Consider the following 27,949-nt stretch of genomic DNA (forward strand, 5'->3'; position numbering starts at 1 on the left):
AACAGCACTCATGACAGGACCATGAGCTTGGCACTGGGCGCTGTTGCTGCTGCTGCCGGCATAGATCACGGTAAGGAAACAACCACCGAGAGAAGAGGACCTGGCAGAGCAGCTCTGCCTGTGACTGACACCGACAGGGCTGTGGCCAGAGCCACATGCAGAATGGAGGAATCCCAAATGGTACCAAAACCAACACTGGTTGCTCCAAAAACAAGCGCAACCCCCCCTGCAATTGTGCTGTCAAGCCTCGCCCTGCCACTCCATCAGGAAGGTGCTTGTTACAGGGCAGGATGACAAACCTCATGGAGGGCCAGGGGACCCCACAGGGGCAGGATGAAGCCATGCCTCCCAATCCCACACCGCTCTGGGCATCATCACCCAGAGCCCCCCTGGCATTTCGAACACATCCTTTGGCTTTGCAAAGATAGCGAGTAACTTTTGCAAGGAGTTGGCTTGAACTTGGCTTCGGAGTCTGCCCAAGCACACACTTGCAGCCGCCCACCATGCTAGAAGGGAAGAGAATGGGCAGCTACCCAAAGCAGGTGTCATTTGGGCACAGGAGAGGAGCACTCCAGCTGAGTACACAGTGCCAGCCCTGCCTGGCACAGGCGGTGTCCCCCCTTCGCAAGCAGCACTGCACCAAAGCACTCCCAGCACAGTAGCGCTGGCTTAAACCACTTAGTCTGTGCCTTTGACCACCCTCTGCAAATGATCTCAACACCAATCACCCCCCGGAGCTGCCAGTGCAGCTCCTGCCAGCACACTTGCTCTTACCAGCCCTTCTGGGGATTCACAAGAAACAGACCTTCAAGGGTTTAAAAATGCCTCTGGATGTGATGAAAGGGTTGGCGGCTGCTCACACCCCCACTACACCACCATGCTCGGAGCGGGGGATGCAGGAAGGATCATTGGTGCTGCTGGACGTGGCCCAGAGAACATCACATGGTGCCACAGAAACAGGAGCCGGTGTTTGCCGGAGGGGAGTGGTCTGCTTTCCCAACGGCTTTGGAGTCCAGCTAAGCAAACGAACAAATAAAGCTGGAGCTGTGGCTCTCAGCTGACCCACCTGCTCCATCGTCCCTCCCCGCTCACTCCCAGCACACACGTGCCTTGGGAACCTGTGAGCCAGTGGCACTGGTGCTGAGCAAGCAGCTGTCCTGGGCTGGCAGCCCCCTGCACCTCCATGCCACCTGGACCAGCACCAAGACCCAGCAGGGCTGGAAACTGAACTTGGTGGAGCCAGGGCTCACTGCTAGGGGAGATGCTAAAAAGCCCAGTACCCCCATCCAGCCCCATATGAACATCCAGGCAAATCCGAGTCTCTCCAGGCTTTGTGCTGTGTCCCTGCACATAGGACTGGAAGCCAACTGATGTGCAAGAAGGGAATGGTGAGGTAAAAGACCAGACCCAGGACCCCTCAGCACTCATCTAGGCTCACCTGCACTGCAGGGAATTAACAGTCAGGCTACTGCATAAAGAAAGTCCTTAAATTCATAAAGGGACATTGGAGACATGCTTTGAAGCCTCACAGGGAGCTGTAAATCCCCCCACATAGCCTTTGTTGTCCTGGTTGTATCTGGGGCTCGTTCACATGAAAGAACAGGAAAACCAGCAAGAAAAAAAACAGCAAGAATATGGCTCAGGATGAATCGATCCAGGGTAGCTCAAGCTGCATCTACTTCTTTTATGTTTGCAGCCTGCTTCACACCTACTGCTATCTCTTCAACTCCTGTCCTGGCTGAACTAAAGTCAATATGTTCTCCTCCTCTTGGCCCGTTGGGTGCTGAAGGTGAGATCCAAGTGCCACCACGCATCGAGGTCACCAACGTGGATTCAACGGTCCCATTCATTCTAATGGCATAGAGACCTCTGGCAGGGACAGTTTCCTCCAGGTAATTAAGTGGATGGAGCTGCTCTGGAGCCTGACTCACAGGAGGACAGTGTCTCTGGCCCCGCAGTCTCACAATCTCACGGCGTTACTGAAGCAGCCTTTGGCTGTCCTCAGTAACGAGTTTTTCCAGCCCAGGGTGAGAGCCGAGCTGTGCTCACTTGCATGGAACAAAACACTTATTTGCTTTACCTTCGTAACCTGGCTCATAAGTCCTGCCAGCTGATGCTTTAACCCGTCAATAAGGCAGAATAAACCTCAAGGTTTTCTCCTCTGTTTGAGCACCCTGGTGGCAGGAGCGAGGTGCTGGGAGAGGGCATGGCTGGGGTCAGTCTGGCCCTCCGGGTGCTCTTGTGATGTGCTTAGCCCTGCCCAGCCTCTCACGTTGGCATCATGGAAGAAAAGCAGGCTCTGATGAAGCTCCACGTTTCCTGCACCCTTGGCCATGCCCTGCCCCATCTGCAGGTGAGCAGGACCCTCTAGAGCAGAGCTGGCATGGACAGGGCAGCAAGTACCCAGCCCAAAAGGGAAGAACTTTGGGCCAGAAACAAAGCAAGAAGGTGCAAATTCCTCTCCTCCTCCTTCATCAAACAGCCAAACACACTCTGACTAGTCTCGCTGAGCGAAGCACCCTGTGAATGCTGGATCAGAGAGACAGGGGTTCACCCCACTCATCCCCAACCCAAGTGCTTGTCGTTGTCACCCCAATGCCAGTGGCCCCTTGGCTGTGCCAGCTCAAGGGTGTACATGGTCACCATCCAAACGGGAGATGACCCAGTGTAAAGAGAGAGGGTGGCGCTGAAGGCAGCAAGGTGTTGGGGAGCAGGGACTGCAGAGGGACAGGGCTGCACAGCAGGGTGGGTGCCTGGGGCACACCAGGGTGCTCGGGGCGAGGAAGAGGAGGCAGCGCAAAGGACGGGAGAGGGGTCACCCACACTCAGCCCTCCCCATGCTGCCTGCAGCTCTGCCGTGGCAGCCCTCCGCAGAGCCCTCCCCGCACCACCGCTCCGGCCCTGGTTTCAATCATCCCTCGATTACACGCTGTTTGCTCTTGTTGACAGCATATTTACTTGCACTTGTCAAGCACGCTGTAAATAGTGAGAGAAACGGCCCTGCCCTTCCTGACCAGAGGAACGGCCAGGAAGGGGCCGGCCGGTCCCTGCCGGCCACGCAGCCACCGTCGGCTCATTCCCAGCACCGGAGCCAGCACTGCCAGGAAGGGCCAGGGAGCAGGATTGGTCCATGCCTGCTCACACCGTCTGCAGCCACGGGCGAGAGACTGGCAGCCGAGCTTTGAAAAGTGCTGAGGCTCCACCACCTCCCACGGGAAACAAGGGCAGCGCCCGTCCTGGGCTCCCACGGCCCAAAGTCCACACCACCAAGTGTCCATAATTATTTAGCTTAAGGATAATCTACATCTTTCAGATACAGCCAGCCATCATCTCCGAGGTAATCTCAGGTCACGGAGTCAGAAGGAAGAGTAATCAGCCGTTCTGAGTGTGGAAGACACAAAGAAACAAGCAGTGAGAATCAGATGGTTGTAGCAGGTTTGTTACAAGCAGGGTGCTGTGCCGCTAATCTTTTCCCTGGCAGCCAAACCAGCTGGAGCAGCTCCAGCCCCTGGCGCCTTGTCCTTGCCCCTGCTCTGCAGTTTGCCATCTCTTCAATTGTGCTAATGCAATTCGTCGCGGGGCCAGGCTGGAAACAGGTCCAGTGCAGCGATGCAATGTTAAACAAAAGCACCGTGCTCTGTGCAGATGGTCGTTATTCGGCCCAAGGAGGCAGCCTCACTAACTCGATTAATTCATAAAGCTGCTCTCGCTATAATCACATTGCCGCCGCTGTGGTTCCTCACCAACCCCATCCCACCTCCAGGCTCCACGCCTCCCCGTTTGGGAACATTTGTCACCAAGCTGGGTCACCCTGGTGATGTGTTTTACAGATCCTTGCTCAGCACAGTCAAGGGGCAGGGAGCAGCCTTCCAGGGCAGACCCAGACCCAGACCGGAAGACGAGAGTGAGAGGCAGGATCTGCAGATGGAGAAAACATCCACAGAACAACTCCTGTGACCTGCTGCAGCCAACGAGATGGGTTCATCACTCAGTGAAGTTCAGCCTAGTCTTATAGTAGCAGCAGAGAAGCCACTGGAGCCCCACTTCCACCATTCTCCTGGACACCAGGGCTAGAAAGCTGGACCACACGTGTCAACAGCCACAGTTATCCCCAGAGCTCCTCCTGCACTGACTCTGTCTCACTGGCACCATAGCTGGACCATTACAGCTGTATCCCTCATGGGGACACATCTGCAGAAGTGGATGCTACATGCACCATATGCTTGTGTCTCCCAGAAACCAGCAGCTTTGCTCTAAAAACAGCTGCTCTGAAGGTAGCAGTCATGCCAACACGGGCCCCATACAGGGTGCATCCTCCAGGCTTGACACCATCCTCCTGGAAGAAGTTGCCAGAGGCAACGACAGCTCTGCAGAGCCATGTCTCCGAGCCAGAAGGACCTTCCTGCCCTTAGTGCTGCCCTGCCCAGGGCACAGCTCAGCAGGCCTTGAAAAACAAGAGGTGCCATCCCAAAGCCCATGATTTGCCTGATTCCCCCCAGCTCTAAGAAGCTGGCACCATGCAACTGTCCTCCATCAGTACGGCCAGTCCAGCCCCTCCTCTCCAGATGTGCCCGTCCTGCTGGGGACCCTCTGCCCCAGTGCAACTCTGTTCTGGGAAGAACTGAGCGACAGCATTAACAGCAGCGTTAAGGGGCAGCCGTTCCCAGCTCGCACACTGGTGCAGCAGCCGCAGAGGCTGCTGAGGAGCTGCTCTCTGCTCAGACAGTGCCCTTTTCTCTGGCTCCAGCACACAGCTGGCACATGGCACATCTCTGCCTGGCACCGAGGCTGTGCCGGCCCTTCGCTCCCGTCGCACAGCAAAGCCCACGTACCCTTGGCCGGGCTCTGGCCACAGCGAGATGAGCTGCCTCTTGCCAACTTTTGCAAACCAGATTCCTGTTTGGAGCAGAAATCAGCCATGCCAGGGCTGATAGTTCCAGCTTAATCGGTCTGTTCGCAGAGCGCAGACACTGTTCTGTTTCCTTAAATAGCCCTAGTATCAAATGACTTGTGAGCAACAAGCAAAGCTAACGGATCGCTTCTCCCCTGCAAAAAGCGACTGATTTTCCCAGCTCCTGCCTCCCGCTGCACCAGCATCCCAGGAAACATCTGACCCAACAAACCAGCTGCGGTGTAGACTGGTCACAGCAGCCCCAACTGCAGGTCACCCACGTCGGGCTTCTGTCCACAGCCTGGCCCCGTGTGCAGCCACCCACCCTGCTCTGAGCTTGCACACCAGCATCCTTGTCTGCCCACTTGGGAGCTGCAGCCTCACACAGGGCTGCTCTTCCTTCCCCATGCTGTTCTTTCTTGCATTTCAGGATCAGGTCTGCTTTAAAATTGCATCCTAGGCAGTTTATGTCTTGCTGGGATGGAAAATGGTGCTATGAACTCAATAAAGTGCCTGGTGGTTGCTCTCATGCTCCTTTTCTCCCTCCTGGCCCCGTATCCCACCAGCTGGATTTCCACCAGCTTTGGCAAGCAGAGACAAACCCCCTTGTCACAACCTTGGAGGTCCCACCTGGCTCTCCATTGCACTCAAGGAGCACCCTTTTGGCTACTGAGGCACAGAAAAGCCTTAGAAAGGTTTGTGTTCTCTTCTATTTTTCACCTATTCAGTAGCCAGGCTCCTTCCATAACATGGGGAGCAGACACTCTCCAGGGCTTTGCTCTGAGCCAGTCTAGCAGAGGGCCAAAATCCCACAGTCTGCCAAGAAGAGAGCGTGGGGTGGGGAGGGCAAACAGCAACATCACCCCAAAACCCAAATGGTCCCAGAGCACACGTGATGGAAAGCCGCCAACATCCCCCCGCCTGGGATCTATTTGAGACGCGCAGATTTGAACATGTCCCTGCACAGCTTCGCCCTGGAGGATCCCCCAACCTGTGGCTGGATTGCATCCAGTGGAGAGCAAAGCCATGCCAAGCCCCCCACAGCTGCCCCATCACACGCATCCCCCCATGCTGAGACACCCGGGACCCTCTGCCCAGGCGCTGGGTCACATCACAGGAAAACGAGAGACGTGGCAGAGTCTCGTCACCCTATTGAATCAGCTGCCCTGGGCTATTTGCACTTCTGGAGGCTTGGTTGGTAGCTAGGTTCTCAGGCTTTGTATGTTGTTGCTATTTTAGTACGTCTGAAACGTGCAGGAGAAGGAATCCGGAGGCTCTGTCTCCTGCGGAGATGTTTGCGCTGACCCAGTTTGGGATGCTGCAGAGCAAAAGCCACGTCGTTCTGCCTCTGGATCCAGGCGGCAGCACAGCCGCCTGCTCCTGCTTTTGCCCACGGATACGGTGAGAGCGAGTCACCTGCCTTTGAGCCAGACCGGGCCACGCACCCACAAGTCGATTGTGGGGCGGGAGCTGCTCCACCACCGCACACCAGCCAAGGTGGTTTTACCCCCATGATCCCCACCTGCCTCACTTAAAGCACTCTAAACACTCAGCACAGTGTGTTTCTCTTCTCCCAGAGCAGTGGGTCACCCACCAACAGTCCAACCCAATCCCCAGGGTATGAGATGACCCCAGCAGAGATTACCACTATCCCAGACGACATGGTGGCAGCCCCAGCCCCAAAGCCAGGCAGACAGGAGGTGTTAACTACAGTGCCCAACAGTGCTTCAAACCCGCTCCACACACGCATTTCTCTTGCCAGCACTGCTGAGGCAATGCTCTCAGGCCAGGCTGAAGCTCTCTTCAGCGTGGTAAAAGTGCTGGTGCTGCCTTGCTAGGTACGAAAAACAGCACTCCTCAAACGACCTTTCTGTGCCTTGAGGCCATCTGCGGGGTCCAGATCAAACGCCCGAGCCCGTCTGAGTGTACAGAAGGGGTAAACCTCTGCACCACTACTCCCATGACCTCCGCCTTTAATCGGGACCCAGAGATCACGGCCCAAACCTCCCCCTCTGCATTCAGTCCTGCCCTAGAGCCGAGCTCTCGGGGAAGGCCATACACCAGGTTGCCCGGCCTCAGCTGTCCAAATACAGATGCTGGGAGGCGTCAGCAGCAGCAGCCTCGGCTCGGGTCAGCAGATGCAAATCCAATATCTGCTTCCCCGAGCAGGGCAGAAAGCTGCAGACGCAGCAGTGCCTGAATACAAACTCGCTCCTCACCTGGCAAAAAAAACCAGCCTCCAGAGCAGCTCGCTGGGCAGGAGCGTCACTGGAGCAAACCTCCCAGCACAGGCAGAGCCCCGCGATGCTCCCAGCAGGGTGCTCAGCTCCCGCCTGGGTCTCTTACCTTGTTCTCCGTAGGAGCTGATGCCGGATGTTGCTGCTTGGTGATGTTCTCAGCCAGACACCAGCAGATCCTCTTCTTCTGCTCCTGGGAGTAAGCCTCCAAACTTAATAAGCACTCCGACTTCTGACGTAAAGGAAACACAGGCAGAGAGAAGGTCATTAGCTGTGTGTCGCAGGCCCCGGCTTTGTTTGCAAACTACTTGCTTCCAACACACTGTACCAGATGAATGTACGTATAACAGGAGAGCTCGCACCAGCGTCCTGTGCTCGGGGCATGAGGAAGCAAAATAGATGGGAAATCAGCTTCACAGTGGCATCTCCTCCAGAGAGAGGGTGAAAGGCTGGTGTGGTGCAGAGCAGCAGACTTTTGCTTTAATAAGCGGGAGCAGAGCGGTAAGGCACGGGCAGAGCACCAGCAATTGTGCACGCTGTGCCACCACAGTGAAACGTGTCTATTAAACTAATTCAGAGGGTGGAAATTGCTCTTTGCTGTACGCAAACATTAATGAGGCGCCATAGTATGAACTGATGAAAACAAGCGCCTCGGGCTGAGTGGGGCTGGGAGGAAGGCAGACCTCAGGAGAAGCTCCAGACCAGCCTCGCCTGTTCTGCTCCTTACTTAGAGCAGGCATCAGGGGCTGTTTCAAGGACGATGCTCCAGTTCTGGTCACACACTGTCTGTGAGCAAAGTGCAGCGAGGAAGGAATTAAGAGAAATGATGGGAATTCACCCCAGCTGAACCCACCTCCCCTCGTGCCCTAGCCCCTTCCCTGCACACACCCTTTTTGCTATGGACCTGTTCCTCTTGGACAGGTTTTCTTTGGGCCAAATCCCACTCATTTAAGAAACGTTCTGACCAAGTTCTCTTGGCAAGTTTCTCCCAGCCCTTAAACTGCTCATCTTTTGTGCTAAAAATTAAGCATTAGTAACATTTGCTGCCCACTGGGATTTTGCAGGTTTCACTTTAAAAAGGGTCCAGAAATGCCCATGGCTGGATCACCTCCTTCTGTGGCCAGATATGATGAGAGGAGGGAAAAAAAAAAAAGAAAGGAAAAAAAAAAAAAGGCAGAACTTCAGGACAGAACTGCAAAGAAAGAAAAAAAAGAGTCTTCCACTTAAGGGCATGAAAAAGGCCTTTCATTTCCCCCTAGGATTTCCTTCCAGAAGGGCAGGTCTCTGACAACCTGTTTTTCCCAGAAAGGTCAGAGAGAACTAAGGAACTTGCAGCTTTGTGACTCCAGAGACACAACACAGTCAAAAGGGGAAATGCTTTTTAGTCACACCATTTAAAACACTGTTTTCATTGGATGCTAATTCATTCATGTTTAATCCAAAAATCCCTGCTAAAGTGGTAAATAAATCAACCTCCCACGTCACCTCTAGAAGAAAAGGCATCTAGTTCAGTCCTTTGCCCCTCCAAGGAGACTTCCAGGAAGGAGATTTGATCTTTCTCATGTCTGGATATCACCACATCTATTTCTACAGCAGAAACAGGCTTAAACATTGAAGGTGCTCAGGCTTACTGAGCACTATCAAAATGGAATAGAGGTTTGTGATTCAGGGGCACAAGGTGGTGGGGCTCCCTCTTGCCTCCCAGAGCCTGGATGCATCCCCTGGAGCATCACAGTGCTCTTTCCCATCCCAGATGTCTCAGTCTCTCCCAGTCCCATGCCAGCAGATCACCAGGCTGTACTACTGTGATATCCACTCATCCCTAGGAAGGCACATAATTGTTCCTGTTTTCAGAGAAAAGGATGGGTGCCAATCTGCCAGGCTGGAAATCCAGGCTGGAATTTCCACACCCTGCACTTGGGGCCAGAAGTGAATGACAGAAAGGACTTGGCAGAGCCTAAAAGACACCAGCGCAGCTCCGAGGAGCCCAGTGCCCACCCTGATGCTGTAACTACTGCACACTCCTGTCCCTACCGAGCTTCTGCAATTCCCCTGGCTTGAGGCTTAAAGCAATTCCAAGGACGTCTCGTATCCCCTTGCTCGTGACAGATGCACCGCTCACTTACCCCTGCTCTGCAGCCCCTTGCTGATTCAATTACAGTCCCCATCTCTTTGATTGAATTTAGCATAAAGTGATGCTCAGCCCACACTGGCTGTTGAGAGCAAAGCGCCCCTCTCCCTCCTGCTCAGCCTCAGTGAACCAGAGAGACGGCCCAGTCCCAGCCACCTGGGAATATTAAAGCCAGGAGAGGAGACTGCCTTCTGGTCCAAAAGTTGGAGGAGAAAGTACACTGCCCCAACGTGTGTTGTGGGCAAGGCTGAGGGAGGACATGAACAGCCAAAATTGCTTTTATCCAATCTGTACGTATTTTACTACCATTTCTGTGCTAGAGCAGTCACATCTCAGCACTTTACTCCTTCACAGTGATATTTAACCTCTCCAATGCACACTTCCCAAGGGAAGAGTTCTGTTTCTCCCTCTTCCATCAACCTGCTCCCTCCCAATAACGTTTAACTGTGTCGGGGAAAGAGACAGCCCAACCCGCAGGTGCTGAGCACTCCCCACTGCCTCTAAAGCCCAGACTCCCGCTTGCAAAGCCCCTTGGGATCCAGCCAGGTGGAAGGCAGACATGTGAAGGGCTGGTGGGTCAATGGGATGAAGCTCTACTGGTGGGACGTGTCCTGGAGCCCAGCCCCTGCTAGAGGACTGAGCTGCGCAGCTCAGCCCTCCCGCACACCGGGGAGGCTGGAGCAGGGGGATCGGCTAACACCGGGACGCTGCCTCGCTCAGGGCTCGCTCTGGGAACCGGCCTCCCCACTATTGTTTTCATTCAGGGAGGCTGCTGCTTTGCCTGCCAATATTTACAAAGAGAAAACAGGGTTTAATCTCACAGTGCTGGGAAAGGAGGATGCAGATGGCGTGAAGGGGGCGTCTGCGACCAGATAAAGCGAGCGACTGAAGTGGCTGCCAGTCGCTTTCCGACTGCCTTCAGCCCGGCGTTTTGAAAAACATGTTATTGCAGGTGTTGCGTGCCGACGGGCATGGGAGCCTCCGGTGAGCCCAGGGCTCCAGGGCAGTGCCAGACCCTGCGCCAGCACAAGACCCCGTGCCAGAGCTGCCTGTGGGAGAGCAGGAGGAAAACACGGGGCATGCATCCCAGAGGAGGACCCAGCCTAGCCAACACAAGCCCCAAACAGGCCCTGTTAGAGCTAGAGATTATCTACAGGAAAAGGTTCCTTTTGCTCCAAGCACAAAGCTAACCCCTGTGGATGCTCCCCCAGGCTGAGACCCAGCCCCACTGCATCCAGGAGCATGGGGAGGTGACAGGCAAGGAGTCTGGCCAAGCAGAGCTCCTGGTTACCCCAGCAGACACCAACCAAAAAGGGACTGTTGGCTCTGTAGCACACAGATCAGCCGAAGAGCTCCCAGAGAACAGCACCACATCGCACAAGGGGCTCCCAGACTCTACACACCAAGACCCCACGCTGCAGACGTGCCCCTCTGTGCAGGACCCCCCACAAGAGCATCTGGTACACAAGTGTGGCTCTACACAACACTGCAAAGCTAAGATATTATAATAACAATGAGCCAGACTCAGCCTGACACCTCCAACCCCTTGAACTCAGGGACCAGGCTAGCCCGGGGGCTGTTGTCATCTCACCACTGCCACCCCTGACCGTGCCAGCAGACATGCTTCCAGGGGGCGGTCAGGTCCTCAGGTGGATGTTCCCCAAACAGACCAGGGGGATGCACTTCCACTCCTTTCCCTGGGCTCCTCTCCTCTGCAGGATTTATGGTAAAGTGGTTCAGGGACAGGGCTCGCAGCCCAGCTCAGCTCTGCCCAGGCCCTGGCCCCGAACGTTCAGAGCATTGGTCAGTAGCCAAACCCAGCAGAGATCCCAGAGGGGAAGTACCTCGGAAACGGGCTCCAGACTACAATAGCTTTTAAATTGCAGAGCAAACCTTCCACCGGCGAAACAGCAAGCCCTGGGAATATCCTGTGCACAAAACATGGGCAACTGCTGGCTGGTCATTTCATGACCCATAGAGCTAGATCTGATGAGAAAGTTCAGTTTGCTCCCATGGTAAGCTATGCTGGGGGGGGATTGAGGTACTAAATCTCTTCCTGTGGTTTTTGGACTGCTGGGCACACTGGTGGCACCCAAAAAACAAACACTGGCAGTAACAGCAGGGGCCCTGTTGAAAGCTGGGATGACCAAAAGGTGATAGGATCTCATGGGTGCTTGAGCAGACGTTTTGTACGGAGCTGCCATTTGCAAGGCACAGCAATCTCCGCAGAGAAGCGTGGCTGGTTGCTGTGTGGCTTGTTTTCAGGCCAGGGAGGCTCTGTAGATGAAGTTGAAGGATAGATGTGCCCATCCTTCCTTGTGGCACCAAGGGCTGGCTCTTAGGAAATGAGTTTTCATTGTCCTACAGACACCCATGGATCAGGAGAGGCACCAAGACAGCAAAGTGGACCTGCTCCTTCATGATGCAGAGCCACCAGTGTCTCCAGATCACCCCAGGCTGGCTGGACTCTGTTGCACTTAGATGCTGCTGCTAAGGAGGGAGAAGATGGAGGAGAAACGCCAGGGGAGCACTGCATCGTGGCACAGCCTGGAGGATGCTAAGCCTCCAGGAGGAAAAGCCATCCCAAAGAAAATTTTCCACCCACTTTGGAGCAGCCAATGAGGACATAGGGCTCAGTCTGTTTTCGTAGGCCAGCAGGTTGTCCTGAAGCACCTCATCAGATAAAAGCCTTCACAGGAATCCCCAGCCCCGAGACCAGCCAGGCATGGAGCTCCTGGTGCAAACACCAGCCTGGCAAACAGGAGCGGGTCCACCACCTTCCCATTCTGCAAATACCCTTTCCTCTCAGGCCAAAGAGCTCACAGCTGAGCAGCCCCAGCAACAGTAACACCAAGCTTACCCACCTGCTGCAAACACAGCCCCACAGCCCCGTACCTCCTTCCCCTAGCACAGCCCCAAAGAGAGCAAGCTCCAGCCCCAGGGAACAGCGCTCCCCCTCCAAAATCACTCACTGGTGCCTGGGCCTTTTTAAAATCTCTCCAGTACTTTAACCACATCCTATCAGCTCTTCTTTTTGCCCAAATCTGGGAAATGTGACCACAGAACTAAAGCTGGGGAAAAAAATTAAGAACTTGTGCTCCAAAAAGCACATTGTGTGATCGCCTCAAAACTGAGATTCAGGTTGAACTGGGTAAAGACTCACAAAACCAGGGAAGCAGAGTGCCCCTGTTTATCTGTTTTTCCAACTGGGACACAAGCACTCCCTGCCCCGCCTGAAGAGACCTGAACTGGGAGCTGTCACTGCCCAGGAGCTTCCCTGTCCCCAGGCTATGGGTTATGCCAACCCGGGGCTTCTGCTACTGGTGTCATTCCACATCATCTAACCTGGGTAAATGCATGCTGGCAGAGGAGAGAGAGCCCAAGGGTCTGTCTGCACAGAGGAGCAGCCTGGACAGCAGCTTCAGAGCCATCGCTTTGCGGGCTCTGGCTCCAGCTACACACCAGGAGAGCGCTGGTTTGAACCAGATGAACGCTTCAGTTGCAGCTGAAATTTGGGGCATGTCATGGGGATGCTGGGTAAGGCTGCATTTCAGGAATGCCTCGGCATTTGGGGTAGTCTGCCCATGGGTTCATGCCACAACCCCCTTCAGAAGCACGTGTCAAAATGTTGGCAGTCTTGGTCTAACGTTATCTCACTGCACCTGCAGTTCAGGCTGCACCTTGGACTTCTCGGCGCCACACAGAAATTCAGGGGCTGGGACCTGCCATCCTTTGTGTGGAGGAAAATGGAAACCTCTATTCAGGAAAGGGTTAAGCTGTTGCTGTAGGCGTGACAGGGCAGAGGGATTCGGCATGTGCAGATTGAGTGTGACTCCAGGAGATGCAGGCTGGCGTGGTGCAGCGCAGGACACAGCCCTGCTTGGTGAACCTCAGCATCCCAGAAATGAGCCGCAGCTTGCGAGACACAGAGGAGATGTCAGAGAGCAGGAAAGGGTTCTTTGTCTGGTAACAACTCCTGACCACCACCAGCAGAACGGCTGGAGGAGAGGGAGTCCCCCCTTACGCTGAATAGGACTGGGAACAGGAAGGCAACGGAATACACTTCATGTTCTCTCGGTGTGCTTCAAATTCATGGGACAAAACTGGCAACAGCAGGCAGCAAGGAGTGCATCTAGATTTGCTCTGCTTGAAGTCTTCAGGTATGACTGATGCCAACATTTCTAGCCTTGCCTGCAGTGCCCACTCCACCACAGCCCAGAGGCCCTTCCACTTTACCACAGCACGAGCAGCCCATCTGACAAATAACAGCCCATAAATCTGACAAACATCATCTCTCTTCCTATTATGAATTAGAGGAAACTGAGACACAATTTCAACAGAGCAATAGTCCACTTCACAGACAAATGCTTGTCTCTTCTACCTCCTCCCATCCTGCACACAGCACCCAATGCCAGCTGACACCCGATTTTCTCTTACCAGGAATTTAAACCCCAACTATATTTCCACCCTGCAGAGCTCTGGCACCCGTGGGGTGACCGTCACAGCAGAAGATTCAGGATTTTGTGTTCCAGCAAGGTGAGGGACTCCCAAATCACTGCTCTTTTTCGTACAGTGGCTGCGGTTAAAACCCTCCTGCACGAGTTGTGTTGGGGGCTTGCAGACCGTGCCCTTTGTCCAGTGCTGCTTTGGGGTCAGAGCCGGGGACAGGTCTTGGCTCCATGTCTCATTCACAGCCTTGAGGTTTTCTGAGCTCATGTCTCTAAACCAGCCTTGTTGTCATTGCATTTTGTGGGTATTTTCTTGTCTTGAAGCACCAAAAGTATAGATGGAGCATTTGAAAAGGAGGGATCGAGACATTTTGCAGGCTGCTCAAGCCCCACCAAGGAGCAGAGTAACCAGGATGGTGGGAAACCACAACAACAGAGCCCAACCCAGAGCACCAGATCCTTCTTCATACTGGGAAAAAGGAAAAGTGGAACAACTTCCTTTGCTCTGGCCCCCTGCCAAAACCATCCCGTTTCAGCTGGAAACAAATTCAACCCAAAAATGCAAGTCTTCTGGCTATCACTTTGGGGTCAGAGAACAGAGGAATGGAATAGATGACTGAATCCCAAACTTTCATCATTACTGATGCTGTCTTTCTGCTGCAGGAGCTCATGGCTACTTATTATCCTTCCCCCAACAAGCCTTTCTCAGCCACTTCCAACCCTCACAGACCTGTGTGTACAGTTCTCTCTTCCCCACAATCACATGAAAACACATTGTCAGCTTTCACTCACCTTAAAAACTAACCCCCACTGCCCTATCACTAAACTATCCTCCTTATCATCTCCCACTCGCCCAAATTTCAAGTCACATGCATGCTTTATCAGGCATGATTTGCTGTTTTCTACCATGTCAGTGATGACTGTCTGCAATTAAGCAAGAGCCAGGCTTCCCAAGGCCTCCCTGGCAGAGCAATGCTCACAGAAGCTCATGCTGAGGTTTCAGACCAGAATTTTTAACTGTTTATTAAGCACCACAGCAATCTCCTGTCTTTCCAGGTTTTCAGGCCAGGTGTGGCGTCATATCAAGCCATGTGTCTGTGAGGACGTCTGCTCTAGTCGTGCTCCATCTGTACTCTTTTTCTCTCTTTCATTAATAATTACTTTTTCAGTTCTTTACTAAACAAATTCACCTTAGTTGTTCACTTGGTTGCATAGGTTTGATGTCACCCCCTGGCCAGCCCTTTTCCCTATCACCAAACGTAAGCACCCTCTACATCTGCCAGGACAGTGCCCAAAAAAGCTCCTTGCGAACACTTCTGATGACATGTCCACAAGAGCTGACTTCAAAATTCCCCAAGTGTATAATATCTGCCATGTCACAGTGCGTCCCTGAGCTTTAAAATCCCCTGTATCACCAGTAAATTGCTTTTCCAGCATTCAGATTCGCTGTATGGAGACAGGAACCTCAGTTCTCCCTGCTCTTTCCCTTCAGGACAGAAACAGAAAACGCTACGTCCCTAAGGGCATTAAATTAGCAATGCTCACTCCTGGCAGGAACAGAGAACACTTTGGAGAATTAACTCTCCTACGGAGCGAGCTGAGACATCTCCAGTGAAGACTCTGGAGTGAAGCACACTGACACACCCTACAATATCGTCCCTCACTAGAGCTGTGTTTAAAGAGCACTGTTCAAAGTGAGCCCTCGCCAGCAGCTGGGACACAGCTCAAGGATGCCAACAGGAACGGTGGCCCCAGGGGACCCGATGGGTGCAGGAATGTGTCCGCATAGTGCCAGGGCACAGGGTGCAGGGGTAAGGGGGGTGACGAACAGTGTCATTTCTTTAACGCTTGTCCAGAGGATCTTCTGTGCAGAGTTAGGATTCGCACCTCCAAGGCAAAACAAGGTCAAGCACAGATTTGCAGCACTAATTTGCTCGGGTCTGTAAACACGCTCATCGCAGCTGGCCAAGAAGTTGCTACTGAAAAGATTTTCTGCTGGAGCAGTTTCCCGAGAGAAACTCCGGTGTCTGCAGATGAAAACTTCCAGAGAAAAAGATCTTTTTTTCCCCAGTGTTTTTCAAATGAAAAACTTACTGAGCCATTTGATTTTAAGTCAATTTGGTCTGAATATGTTGGGCTCGAATCAAAAACTTCTAACAACGCAATAAAACACTGATCTGCAGTTTTCCATCAGTAGCATGTTTCCAGAGCAGGGAAGGGTGTGAATACAGCCCTTGACCACATCCACATCTCTGGACGGGCTCCCTATGAGGCTACTGATTCCCACCATGCAGTAAATGTTTTCTTCTGACAGGTTTTACATGTCGTTACAGGAGGTGTATGTCCCCTGCAGGGAATGGCACGTGGGCAGGGGGGAAATGGGGCCGAACTCCCACACTCCAAATTCTCTAGGGTGCAGAAACGTGGGTCCACACTGAATCAGCCCAAATCTTTTGCAGGTGGAGTCTGTTCAACTGACTTTAAACTGTTTCATTTGGATTTAAAATACTGAAATGAAACATATCCTAGATCAGGTTTGCACGCATTGGTAGTACTTTTTCACATACCAGTTGGCAAACAGAAAAATTACACAAGCTTCCAGGTATACACAGTGTTCCTCAGATTAAAAGGTACCACCTTCACTTCCAAAGTCCTGGTTTCCTTATGTGCTGGGACAATCACAGCTACCCCATAACACCACGAGGAACAAAACCACGAAGAACAGACAGCTCACTGGAGAACATTCCTCTATCTCTGCATTCTTTCCAACACCAACCTATATTTAGCCCTTCCCTTCCAGAAGGCCTCACCAGGATGAAAGCCACTTGCACTTGGACCTCCAAGCCTTGCAATTCACACACGGAAGAGCCTGTGAAATAAACACCCCTCCTGCTGTAACCTACACCAGGCTATAAAGATTACCATTTACTACCTGACTGTAAATAACCAGAATGCAGAGGACTTCAGCTCTGTGGAGTGATTTATTTACACGTGATTAGACAGGATGACTAGCAGAAGCTTTTTTATGACACTTTGGTTTCCCTGAAGTTCGCATTTTCTGTCTTGTTTAAAATAAATTAAGCACCTTACAGACATTGAAACATACTTTTATTTTGGATCACGTCAGATCCGAATGCAAAAACGCAACCTTCTGGGTCAGAACATTACTCACAGACCTTATGGGTCAGAACATTACTCACAGACCTTTCGGGTGAGAAGGAGCAGCAACGGCAGCTCAATAGCAAAGAGCTGTTCCTACAGCAAACACAGAGTCAGGCCAGCCCCACGGGCTCCCTTTCAGCTCACAGCAGCACTAAATACATTACTGCTCATTGCAGATGGTTTGTGGGTAAGAAATAGCAGTACGAGAGCTTCCATCCACCTCCCCAGCTCCATCACGGCAGCACAACAGACGTGTTTGCCAGATTACGGCGACAGAAGAGCTCAGATAACGACGACCACCAAACCCCCCTGCCCCATCGCCTCCACCCCGGAGAGGACCAGTCGGCAGAGCTGAGACAGCAAAAGGCTCCCAGCAGGGCAAAGCGCTGCAGGCAAGCCCAGGGATGGAGCACTTGCTGCAAAGAGCGGGACAGGAGATCAGGAGGGGGAGAGACCCCTCAGGGTGACATGGGACAAAAAGCCATGTCTACACAAGCATCCTTCCCCTACACATCCTTACACAAAGCCTTCTAGCTGCCACCAGCAGGTGCAGGTGTGGGCAGCAGGACAGACGCGTCTGCCAGCAGGACCCAGCCACAGGGCACTGCTGCGCCACATCGCTGGGACCCCGAGGGTGCCAGGGGTGGGCCAGCACCAGCACCCTGCCAGGGGTGCCCTCCCAAGCCTCCCATCACCCCAACTCCCAACAGCCTGAGCACGGCCCCGAAGCAGAGCCAGCCCCTCTCCGCAGGAAGCCATCCTTGCAGAAGGAAACCATGTCATTCCCACAGCTGGGAAGGAGGCTGAGCCTTGCACCGGGGGGAAAGGAGGTCACACAGCCAGGAGCATGGCACCCAGTGGACACCACGTCCATCAGGCAATGGGGAGAGCCATGCTGGGCTGGCCTGGAGACCCTTCCCACAGCCACATGCGCCGCTTCAACATGAGAGTGTCACTCCACTGCAACTGAATCCCAGATTTCATTTGACAGCAGGCCATGCCTTGAATCCACCCCACTGCAAAAATAACCTTAACACCACAGACATGCTCCCACCAGCCCAGCGAGGCATCCAAGCCCCCCACAATGCTTCTGTGTGCAGCCAGCCTGCAGGAACGCCTTTGAAGGGGACCATCCCTTCCCTCCCACGGGCTGCCAAGACTTAAAACCTCGTGGTGGCACCCTCACAACCCTGTAACTAAAGCTTTGTTCCTGAAAAGTGGATGCAAAGAAGAAAAGACAGATGACCTGAAGGTGACTCTCTTCCTCACTTCCCTGCAGGAAGAAGATGCTTGAATACTCCCAGGCTGGCTCCCATGACAGCATCCCATCATTTAAGAGCCCATCTCTGCTCGCCTGAGGTCTGCCTCCACTGAGGACAGTTCATTGAGCCACACACCCCCCGCACTGCAAAAGGGGGAGGTTTCTGTTCTCGTGCTTTAACCACCAGCCCATGTCCTTGCAGCCTGGTCACCCATTCCATGTGGCTCTCGGGGTTGTGACTTGCAAGTCACCGTTTCCCAGAAGAGCAGTCACAGGGAAGTCGGGAGGGCACCGTCCTGCCCTGGCTCGCTGCTGACTCACAGGCACATCCCCCTCTCTGCGCCTCAGCTTCCCCTTTTGAACCGAAATTGCCCATTGCTGGAGAGTCTGATGAGACTTCTGGCTGGAAGGGCACTGTCCCCTTAGCCTCGAAGCCGGCAGTTTCTGTCTGCGCTATGAACTCACAGCGCCCACAAAAAAGCCACCTTCTCCCTTCCCTGCAGCAAAGACCCAGCCAAACCACACAGCTGGAGAATCACCTCCCCACCTCCCCACAGGCAGGATCTCACATCAGGCTGAACTCCCCAGCTCAGGGCAGACCACCAGCCTCAAAGCGACCCCATGGGGTCCAGCAGGGATGAGGTGGGCTGGGGAATGTCCCCATCAGCACGGTGCTGCCTCTGAGCCACAGGCTGTGCCAAAGTCACCTAAAAGCCGTGCGCTGCCACAGTGCAGGGTGTGAGCAGCCACTCCTGGGTACGCGCGTGTGGCGGACCTGCCGGTCACCACGGGTCAGGAAGCTCCCACTCCACTTGCAACTTGCTCCAAAATACCCCGGGTGGACAGGAGGAACAAGAAGGGGGTTGCAGAATCCCCTAAGCGTGGCCAGTCCAGACCTACTGTCCTCTGTCAGGGCGCATGCATGTCGGAAAGCAAATGTTTCACGCTTTCTATACAACTACCACACTCCAACTGCAATGGATGTCACAGATCTCAATCACCAGAGCTGTTAGAGCCACTTAAGCCCCTCAGAAGAAAGCCAAGCACTTCATTACCGCTTGACAAAGATGAGTCTTCATATCTCAAGATCTCAGGAAACACACCCAGGTCTCTCAGTCACTTCTACTTAGGGGCCCAAAGCTTCTAAATTAAATGTCAGGCTCCAAATGCATTTTTCCAAGTGAATGAGAAAATGCCAGAGTGCCTCATCCCGCTGTCGGGATGTCACTGACAAACACCCATTGCAGCCTTTCTGAGCCACAGCACAGGATCAGCTGGGTAGGGAGGCTTCACCAAGCCTGACGTTACACTGGGACACGCAGTGAGCAAACCCCCAAGGAGGCAGTTCCTGCCTGACCACCCCAGGAAGAAATAGAGGAGACAAGGAAGGAACAAAAGGGAAAAGTGAGAGAACTCGTCGGCCGATGGTTACGCAGCAAGTCGTGCTTTGGCCCAATTCCCAGCCACTCAAGGTGAACAACTTTCATTCTGAACATTTTCATCCCACTTTCACAATAGCTTATTATTTCGCGGTGCTGCTGAGCAATGTTTGCCTTTCTCCTCTGTGCCCTGGGGATCTTTCCCAGATCCAGATTTCCACCCCTGCAAATACAAGGCCTTGAAACCAGGAAGACAGCAAAGTCACTTGAAAAGGGAAAAAAAAACCCACTGCATTCAATGACTAGGTAGGTCCAGTCACTGTGAACCAATTTTGCAGTCTCCTTGGCTGCTTCATGACACAAAGGTAACTGTGCCAATGTCTGAGTGACTGCAAATCTGTTTAAAGCATTCAGCCATGTACCAGCCACACGTGTTTTTAGAGCTATGATTATGTGCCTTTTAGATTGAGCTTCCTTATTTTATTTGAGGGCTTCTAACGGGTGCTTGAAGACAAGAAAAGCAAGATGCCTAAAAAATAAAGACACAACAGTTGGCAAGGAAATCTGCCCTCGGGCGGAAGACTCCCAAGATAAAATGAAAGTGAGATGCCGCCAGAAAGATCCGTCTTTCTCCGGGGGAAGAGGAAAAGCAAACCTGTCTCAGTGCTGCCCAGCCTCCCTGTTCACAGATTCCTTCTAGCAACTCCTTACTAACATGTTCTGGCTACAGCCGTTACGTTTCCTTTCCAGACCTCTGGCAAATTAATTAAAAAGGAAGTTAAAACCAGCCCGTTCAGTGCTGCCTGCCAGCAGAAAGGATCAGTTGTTAGTATGTATTCAGCTCCCACTAGAAAGTTAATTTGGAAAACAGCAACACTCACCTCTGCAAGGTAAAGGATGCAGAATTTCCGATCTTCTGAACCTATAAAGAAGAAAAAACAGGATCAAAATTAAACTACAACTGCATTTCTGCAAGTGGAGTCACTGGCAGAGGAATTGGCTAAGAGACAGCACTTCTTTATTGTTGTCACCCTACAGTACCAGGCTGTGATCTGGGAGTGATGTATGCTGCATCTGCAGGGGCCATGCGCTGGGCAGGCTGCATTGCACGGTACCTTGCATGGACTCGGCGCTATCATGGATTCTCCTTTGGGTTGGTCCTTTTGCAAAAAGGTTTGTTTCATTCAGAGGCCACGTGCAGGCTCTTCTGCCCAACCTGCCACGGCACGTGCAGCCCGATTCCTTCCCAGGGGCTGCGGAGGCCCCGCAGTGCCTACACAGCCATCCCGGGCACGAGGGTCCGGTCTCTCCCATCTTACCTCTGTGGATGCTTTGCTCCCAGGAGGACTAACCAGAGCAGCTCTTGTTCCTAAGTCCTTGCTCACTCCCAGCTTCTTGCCCCAAGCCCTTGGTAAGGCTGGTGGTAGCTCTGTCCCAGCTTCCATCAGTGCCAGTGGTTGGGGTCAAGGCCTCTCCAAGGAGATGGAGCTAAATCCCAGGACAATGGGAAGCAGCTGACATGGGGCAGGGGGGAGAGCTCATCCTGCTCCAGCGGGCTGAGGGCAAAGTCCCCAAGCTCCCACCACCGTGACGCCACTCAGAAGACCTGGCCAAGGGACTTGTACTTCCACAGCTTCAGGGAAGGAATTGGTGTTGGAGGCAATGCAATGACCAACGTTGTGATTCACATCTTGCTAAATCATGGAGCAGCCCAGGACAGCTCCTCATCTTGCTGCCACCTGTCCCAGGGGATGTGTTACACTGCAGCTGCTCCACCAGGCTGGTTCCTGCAGGCCTAGCCTTCCCTGTACCCAACAAAAAGGCATTTCTGAAGATTTGCCCTGCTGGTGAGATCTGAGTGTCCCCAGCCCCAAAGGACGCCAGCTCCTGGCATACATCAGCCACAGAGGAGGACATGAAGCTGCCACAGGACAGGGCCTCCTCAACTCTGAAGCAGGACATCCCACCTCCTGGAGCTGCTCACTCCTTCACACCAGCATACCCTGCACCAGCTCTGCCCTTGGTAGCATGCAGCACCGCTGGGCTGCAGCTTTCAAAACCCTTTTAATGACATTATCTCTGCCATGAGATCAGATCCACAGTCTGGGCACGGCTGCAGATCCTTCTCAAAGCAGTGTCAGCACAAGCTCTGCTTCATTTCAACAGCCTGAGCTGCGCTGATGATGGGAACAGGCTCTGTACAGTGGTGGAAACACCCTGTTCCCCAGAGGAAAGCAATTCTTCCGCGGCAGAAATGTCAAGATAAGAGCTGTGACCCATTGAGGGACTCAGATGCCTCTTAAGTCATTCCATGGGCAACGTGAAACCCATGAAGAAGTGCAATGGCCTGGAGCCATTTGCTGGATGTCTCTTCCAGCTGCCCTTGGGGGGATTGAAGGCCTCCCTCTGCTGCCAGCTTCACTGTTAATGCATGTTGCAGGTTATGGGCTGGAACATCACTACAGGGACACCAGGACACTGTGTCACAGCGGCTGCTGGAGCCCAACACCACCAGGAGGGCTGCTGCAGACCTCTCAGATGAGGAGCCCTTGTGTTTTCTTAAGCTTCACTCTGCTCCACCTAGGTGATGCGAGGGTCAGGGAAGCAGCCAGGCCCCAGGGCTGCCAGCCAAAAGGCTCCAGCACTGACCCTCCAAATCTTCTCTTCCAGAAGGGAAGCAATGCTGGAGCCTGAAAGCACATGTTGAATGGGCCTCGCTGGGAGTCTGTGTCTCATCTCTGCACCACAGAAAAACCATTCACCATTCTCCACGTCAATGCCCAAGCTCTCCCAGCACCCTCTTCCGTAAATCCCAGCAGGACCATCAGGGCGCATTTTCCTTGTGAAGCCAAAGCCTCTGATGGGAGCCCCTCAGCCAGTGCTTTTCCCCTTGAGGTAGGGTTTGTAGGCAGGATCCAAGCCTGCTACCATCACACCACAAGTCCACCATGCCCTTCTGCTGCTTCTGCTTTCCAAGTGGTCAGTAGTATGAAAAAACACCCCATCTTTTCAACCAGCCTCTCTGCTCCTCCCTGCACCATGACCAAAGCTCTCCAGGCTGCCTTGCAAAGCAGATTGCAGAAGACCAACATGTCCCAGTCACTCTCCCTCAGCAGCTTTAACTTTCCTGCCCGATGTGAGGAACAAGTCACCCTCTAGAGACATGCACCCTCAGCAAAGAAAGGTGACATCGGAGCGTGACAGCCCTGGGAATGACCCCACTTCTCTTGGGCTTCTGTTTATTATTTCTGCAATAACAAGAGATCCTGACAAAGCCCCAAACCACAAAGTTCCCTTCCACATTCCTCTCCATTGACCTATGAATCTTGGCATTAGCAACCTCCACTACCAGCAGCTCCTCTCTCCTGTCCCTCCGAGGCTCACTGCTACACGTGGCCAAGCAGCCCAGTGCCTACAGGACACACAAAGCAGGGAGCCAGCCCAGGCTAAGGAACTGCTTAAATCTCAAATTTTACCAGTAATTGCCTTTAGACAGAAAACAAATGGGAAGCAAGAGACTGGCTGCCCAGCCCAGCAGCCGGGCTTGAGCCAGTGCCAGTCCCTGGCAAGGCGCAAGGGGAGGCAGGAGAGTGATGGCAGAGCCAGGAAGGGCAGACCCGAGCGCGGATTTTGGCACAAACCAGGTTTGCCAGGATTTCTTCCACTTCTCCAGTCTACAGAGGGTCAGGCTGAAGCGCCGGAGTCTGCTGTGCCCTGGAGCCGTGCTATGTGCTCTGCTCATCTCCTGCACTGCAGATCACAGAGGCCACAGAGACCAGGGGAGAGGCACAGCCTCGCACCAGGGAGGAAGCAGCCAGCACCCGGGCTAGTCTGGGGCTCCATTCCCCACGCAGCACTACATCCACACCTTCTGTGACAGCTGAACAGGGCATGCTCTCAGCCAAATTCAGTGAAACGCTAAAAGAAAATAAGTAGGAGGAAAAAAGCTCCCTCGAAGATCTTTCAGTTTCTTCCTGATGTGTTGTGACGGGGACTGGCTTGTCTTGCAGAGTAACGTGAACCATCCCTGCCCCAGGCCTGGGCTGCTGCATGTGCTCAGCACAGACAAGAGGAGGGTGTGAGTTTTGTGGGGACACGTCCCCCGCTCCGGCTAAGCCTTGTCCCGCGTACCCATGCTGACGCACTTACACAGCTCCCGGCACAGCAGCAGCTTTCACCGCTGCCCTGACTCTACCCACCTCCCTGCGCAACCCAAGGAAAACATCCACTGCTTGCAGTATTTGGGTGGTGCATGCTAGGCGTTGGGTCTAAAAGATGGGGAAAGAGGGAAGGTGGACCTGCTCTTTTCCACAGCCTCTTTGCGTGGCCAAGGGGACAGTGACAATGCCCATGGCGAGGGCGAGTAGCATCATCCCAGCCCTTTGCATCTGCTCAGAGAGGACGGGACTGCATCTGGCACCCAGAGAGAGGCTCACAGGACAGGGTGCTGGGAGCCCTGGGTGCCCAGGGAGAGAGGAATGCTGTTGTACACATCCAAACCTGGCTGCCAAGAAGAGATAAGCTTGTCACCTTCTGTGGCACAAGTCCCTGGGGAGGTGTGGCCGGGTGCAAGCCCTGGGTGCTTACCAGCACCCTTGGCACAGCAGCGAGAAGCCATGGCAGGGCAGCAGCTCCATAAATCACGCTCTCGGCCTCTGACTATCTTGGATCTGTGTGCTGTAAGACATGGCGGGTTGGGATGTCAGGGACAGCAAAGCAGCACACGAAAAGTCCTCATTTGCAGGATCCCAGCTGGGGATGGGGCTCACAGCCTGGGGGTCGTCATTCCAGCTGCAGAACAGGAGCGCTCTTCTCTGTCCCAAAGCCAAGCACACCCACCCAGGAGGGGCCAGGATCCCAGCAAGGCGGTGACCTTAGCATGGAAATTCCCACAGTATCTAGTGAGGAAGCCAGCCCTGTCGCACTGGAAACATTTGTCGGTGCGGTGCTCATCAGCCATGTTCGGCTTCTAAAGCAGGAAGACAGAGCATTGTAAAGCAGATCATACTGATTTGCTTTCGCACAGTGCAGCGAGCGGCAGAAACAGGAAACATCACAATGGTCTTCAGCGTACCGGAGATGTCTCAATTGTTATACTCAGCAATACGCCTGTTCCTATTAATGTGCCATTCAGTTATTCAGGAGACCAACAGAAAATCCCTGCCAAAAGGGACAGACATCTTTTTGCTCGTTGCACCCGCCTTTGAAGCAGCCCTGCCCAAGTCAGGAGGGTGAGCTGCCTGAAAACCAACTGCGCTGGATTCCCGGCGTACGAGGGGCGGTTCGGCGCTGCAGAGACAACCATCCCCTTCGGAGAGGCTCTTTAAGCTATTCCAGATGTGATCCAGCCAAGTTATTACAGCAACAAGGAAATAAGTGGCAGAAAACTGCTCACAAAATCCAACCGCTTTGCCTGAGGTTAGGAGGTACATTCCTGTGCTGGGCTGCAAACAGACCTTTGTGCGTGGAGCTGGGACCAGCACCAAAGAAGCTGATTTCTTCAAGGAGGCGAACAAGAGCAGGGTTATTCAACAGCCTCTGAGAGCAGCCAGGGGTGGCACACGCATGTGCTCCAGGAGCAGACGCTGACCAACAAGCACTTCAATGAGGAACAATTTCTTTTGTCCGTTCCTTAGAAATAAGCAGCACCAAGAACAAACTCAACAAACCCCAGGGAAGCTTCAATGACTTTTTTAAATGGCTCACGCCGTGATGCCCTGTCTCCCTCACTGTGTTTCTGCCCCCACCAAACAGGCCAGTGAATTAATCTGGGAGCAGAAACGTTGTTGGAAATCGGAAATAACAACTGACAGGCAGCCTGTGGTGTCCAGCACAGCACTGCAGATCCCCGGCACGGAGGCTCACAACAACATGGGGCACATGGAGGGACGCAGCTCACCCACAGAGCTCACAGCTCAGCTGGGGAAAGTCATGGGAAGCGGCAAAATCCACCCAGAAAATGATCCCTTTGGAGAAGCAGCCCAGATCTGGATTAATCTCTTTTGGTCAGGGCCACAGAACTGCATAAAGACACCAGCTCACGCAGTTACAGAGTAATTTGGGTTGGAAGGGGCCCCTCTGGTGGTATCTAGTCCAAGCCCCTGGCCAAAGCACCCAGATCAGGGCGCTCAGGACCATGCCAAGCTGAGTCCTGAACAACTCTAGGGATGGAGATCCCACAGCCTCTCTGGGCAACTTCGTATTTGACCAACCTCACCACAGAAAAGTGTTTCCTTATATCTGATCGCAATTTCCTGTGTGGGGTCTCAGTCCAGTGACACCCAGTGCCTGGACTTGAGGAGGAGGCAGGGCACCAGCCCCACGCTGACGCAGTCCAGCGACTGTACACAAAACAAGCCCATACCCAAAAAGTGACAGCACCAAAGAAGGAACAAGGTGGGACTGGGCCTGGGGCCAAGAAGTAGCTCCACCATAGCAAATAGGATGTGGTAGAGCAATTTGTTTGTTCCTCTTTTGACCCTGAGTAGCTAAAGGCCGTCTTTTATACTGCCTCATCATTTCAACTTGAAATAACTGATGTCAAGTCATCCCTCTGCCCTAGAAGCCCTCCCTGAGCCCTCAGCTGGTCATGAAAGCCCAGTCAAGGTGAAGAGAGTAAGGGCATGGTCCAAAGCCTCCCAGCAAGGCTGCAGTTTGCTCATTCCTCGCCAATGGGGTGTGCGTGGGGGAGGGATGCTAGTGTGGGCGAAAACCATGGGCAGCTGAAGGGAGAAGTAGCAAAGTAAAGGTCAGTAGGGCTCAGCCAGACTCCCTTGGAGACAACCTCTGAATTCTCTTGAGGTACCATGGGGGAAACCTCAAGCCTTCACTTCCCTTTCTCAGCCTCAGCAAGCCCCCGCTGTAGGCAGTGTAACACCAGCAAGGGGAACAGCACAGCACAGCAAGACCCTGGGGAATGCCAGCTCCAAATCCCTGAGAAACGCACCCAAAAAGCCCCAGAAAGTGGTGCTTCCTGAGTGCCCTCGAGGTGTCCCAGGAGATGGAGCTCCCAGGGACTGGGTTAACATAGAGATGAGAAGGGTGATGCTGGCCCTGCACCCCAAGGAAGGATGATCTGGCAGCACCAGCTGGATGGCAAAGTTACATGTTGGAAGCAATGGGATAGTGGGGTGCTGTCCTGCTGCTGGACAGAAACGTTTATAGCTAGTAGCCTAGAAAATGCCCCAAATGTCTCCAGCTGCTGCTGCAGACACTCACCCTCCTGGAGCTTGACACTCTGCAGGTAGAGAGGGTTCCTCAGCACGTTGCAGCGCCCAGGCTCGTCCTCCTTGGTGAAGAGCAGCAGGTCAGAGTAGACAAAGAGGGTCACCTGGAAAGACAAAAGCAGCAAAGAAGAAGCTATAAGGAATTAATCCCATGGCACTGAGATAGTGTCCTGGAAAGGTCCTCTGCTCTGGGGAGATACACCAGCCATGACAGGCAGCCCAGGCACCCTTTCCCTAAGGGGCTGATGGCTGCTACACCCCCCCAGATGCTCCCAGCAAGCTTCAGACAAGGCTCCCCCCGCTTGGCAGCCACGTACCAAGGCTTGAGGAGTCCCGTGACAACAGGGATAAACCTGCCCGACAGTTCAACGCCACGCAAACACACCCTCTCTGCTCTCTCATGTCACTTCCCATTTACATAAGTTATAAATCAGAGGGGCAGGAGGAGGGAATAAGTCGCCGACTAATCGCAGCACGCTGTAGGAGTTGCAACCTAAAAGCAAACGTGATCTCCCTGAACGTGCTCACAAAGAAGCTTCTGACTGTTCTCAGTCTTTGCATGCCCCATTTTGCTCCCTCTGAGAAAACAACAGTTTGGCTTTTACAACAGCAGAACCCACAACAGCAGCTGCAGGAACAAACTCGACACCTTCTAACCACGCTGACAGGTACACAGCAAACACTGAACCGAGTGTCTGCCCAGCTCTGTGCTTGAGCAGTGACTCAAGTGTCCTAGAAGCTGGGAGCTGCTCCTGAGCAGTGGTAAGTGCTCACAACTCCAGAGGTTGATTTTGTTCTGTTTCTGGCTCCTGCCTGAGGTCCCTAGCTCAATCGGTGCAGACTAGTGTGATCTCTAAAATAAGAAGAATAAGCTTCTCCACTGCACTCGAGATTCTTGACCCAGCAGCCTACTGGGGGTGTGTGGCTTGGTGCAATCACTATGCCAGTAGCCAGAGTTTGAGCCTGTCCTGCTCTCCAGCAGCAGTCAGGGGCATGCTGCAAAACTTAGAAGACGCCAGGAAGCAGATGCAATATGCCAGTGGGCATACTGGATGCTGGACCTTCTGCATACTGCCAAACTACACGCTGCTCTCAGCACAGGGCACAGCATGGGAGCACGTGGCTGCTTTTAACCGCACCTTGGGATGCTCCCAAAAACCTCCCCCAGCGAAGGGAAAGCTGCTTCGCAACACTGAGCAACAGCAATGAAGGTT

General features: G+C 53.4%; 1 protein-coding gene across 3 annotated transcripts in view; it reads right to left on the reverse strand.

Moving 5' to 3' along the window:
• The window catches only part of RGS3 (regulator of G protein signaling 3), an 87,805-nt gene that overhangs the window by 17,713 nt on the left and 42,143 nt on the right, over positions 1 to 27,949 (reverse strand). For all 3 annotated transcript variants that reach the window (XM_086475849.1, XM_086475850.1, XM_086475851.1), the window contains 3 exons: positions 26,728 to 26,839; positions 20,391 to 20,431; positions 7,238 to 7,360 (listed from right to left, as the gene is read on the reverse strand). In XM_086475849.1, the coding sequence (XP_086331975.1) occupies positions 7,238 to 7,360; positions 20,391 to 20,431; positions 26,728 to 26,839 (276 nt within the window). The remainder of the gene's footprint in view (positions 1 to 7,237; positions 7,361 to 20,390; positions 20,432 to 26,727; positions 26,840 to 27,949) is intronic.

The sequence above is a fragment of the Leptosomus discolor genome, chromosome 19 (assembly GCF_034619465.1).
Source record: "Leptosomus discolor isolate bLepDis1 chromosome 19, bLepDis1.hap2, whole genome shotgun sequence".
Lineage (NCBI taxonomy): Eukaryota > Metazoa > Chordata > Aves > Leptosomiformes > Leptosomidae > Leptosomus > Leptosomus discolor.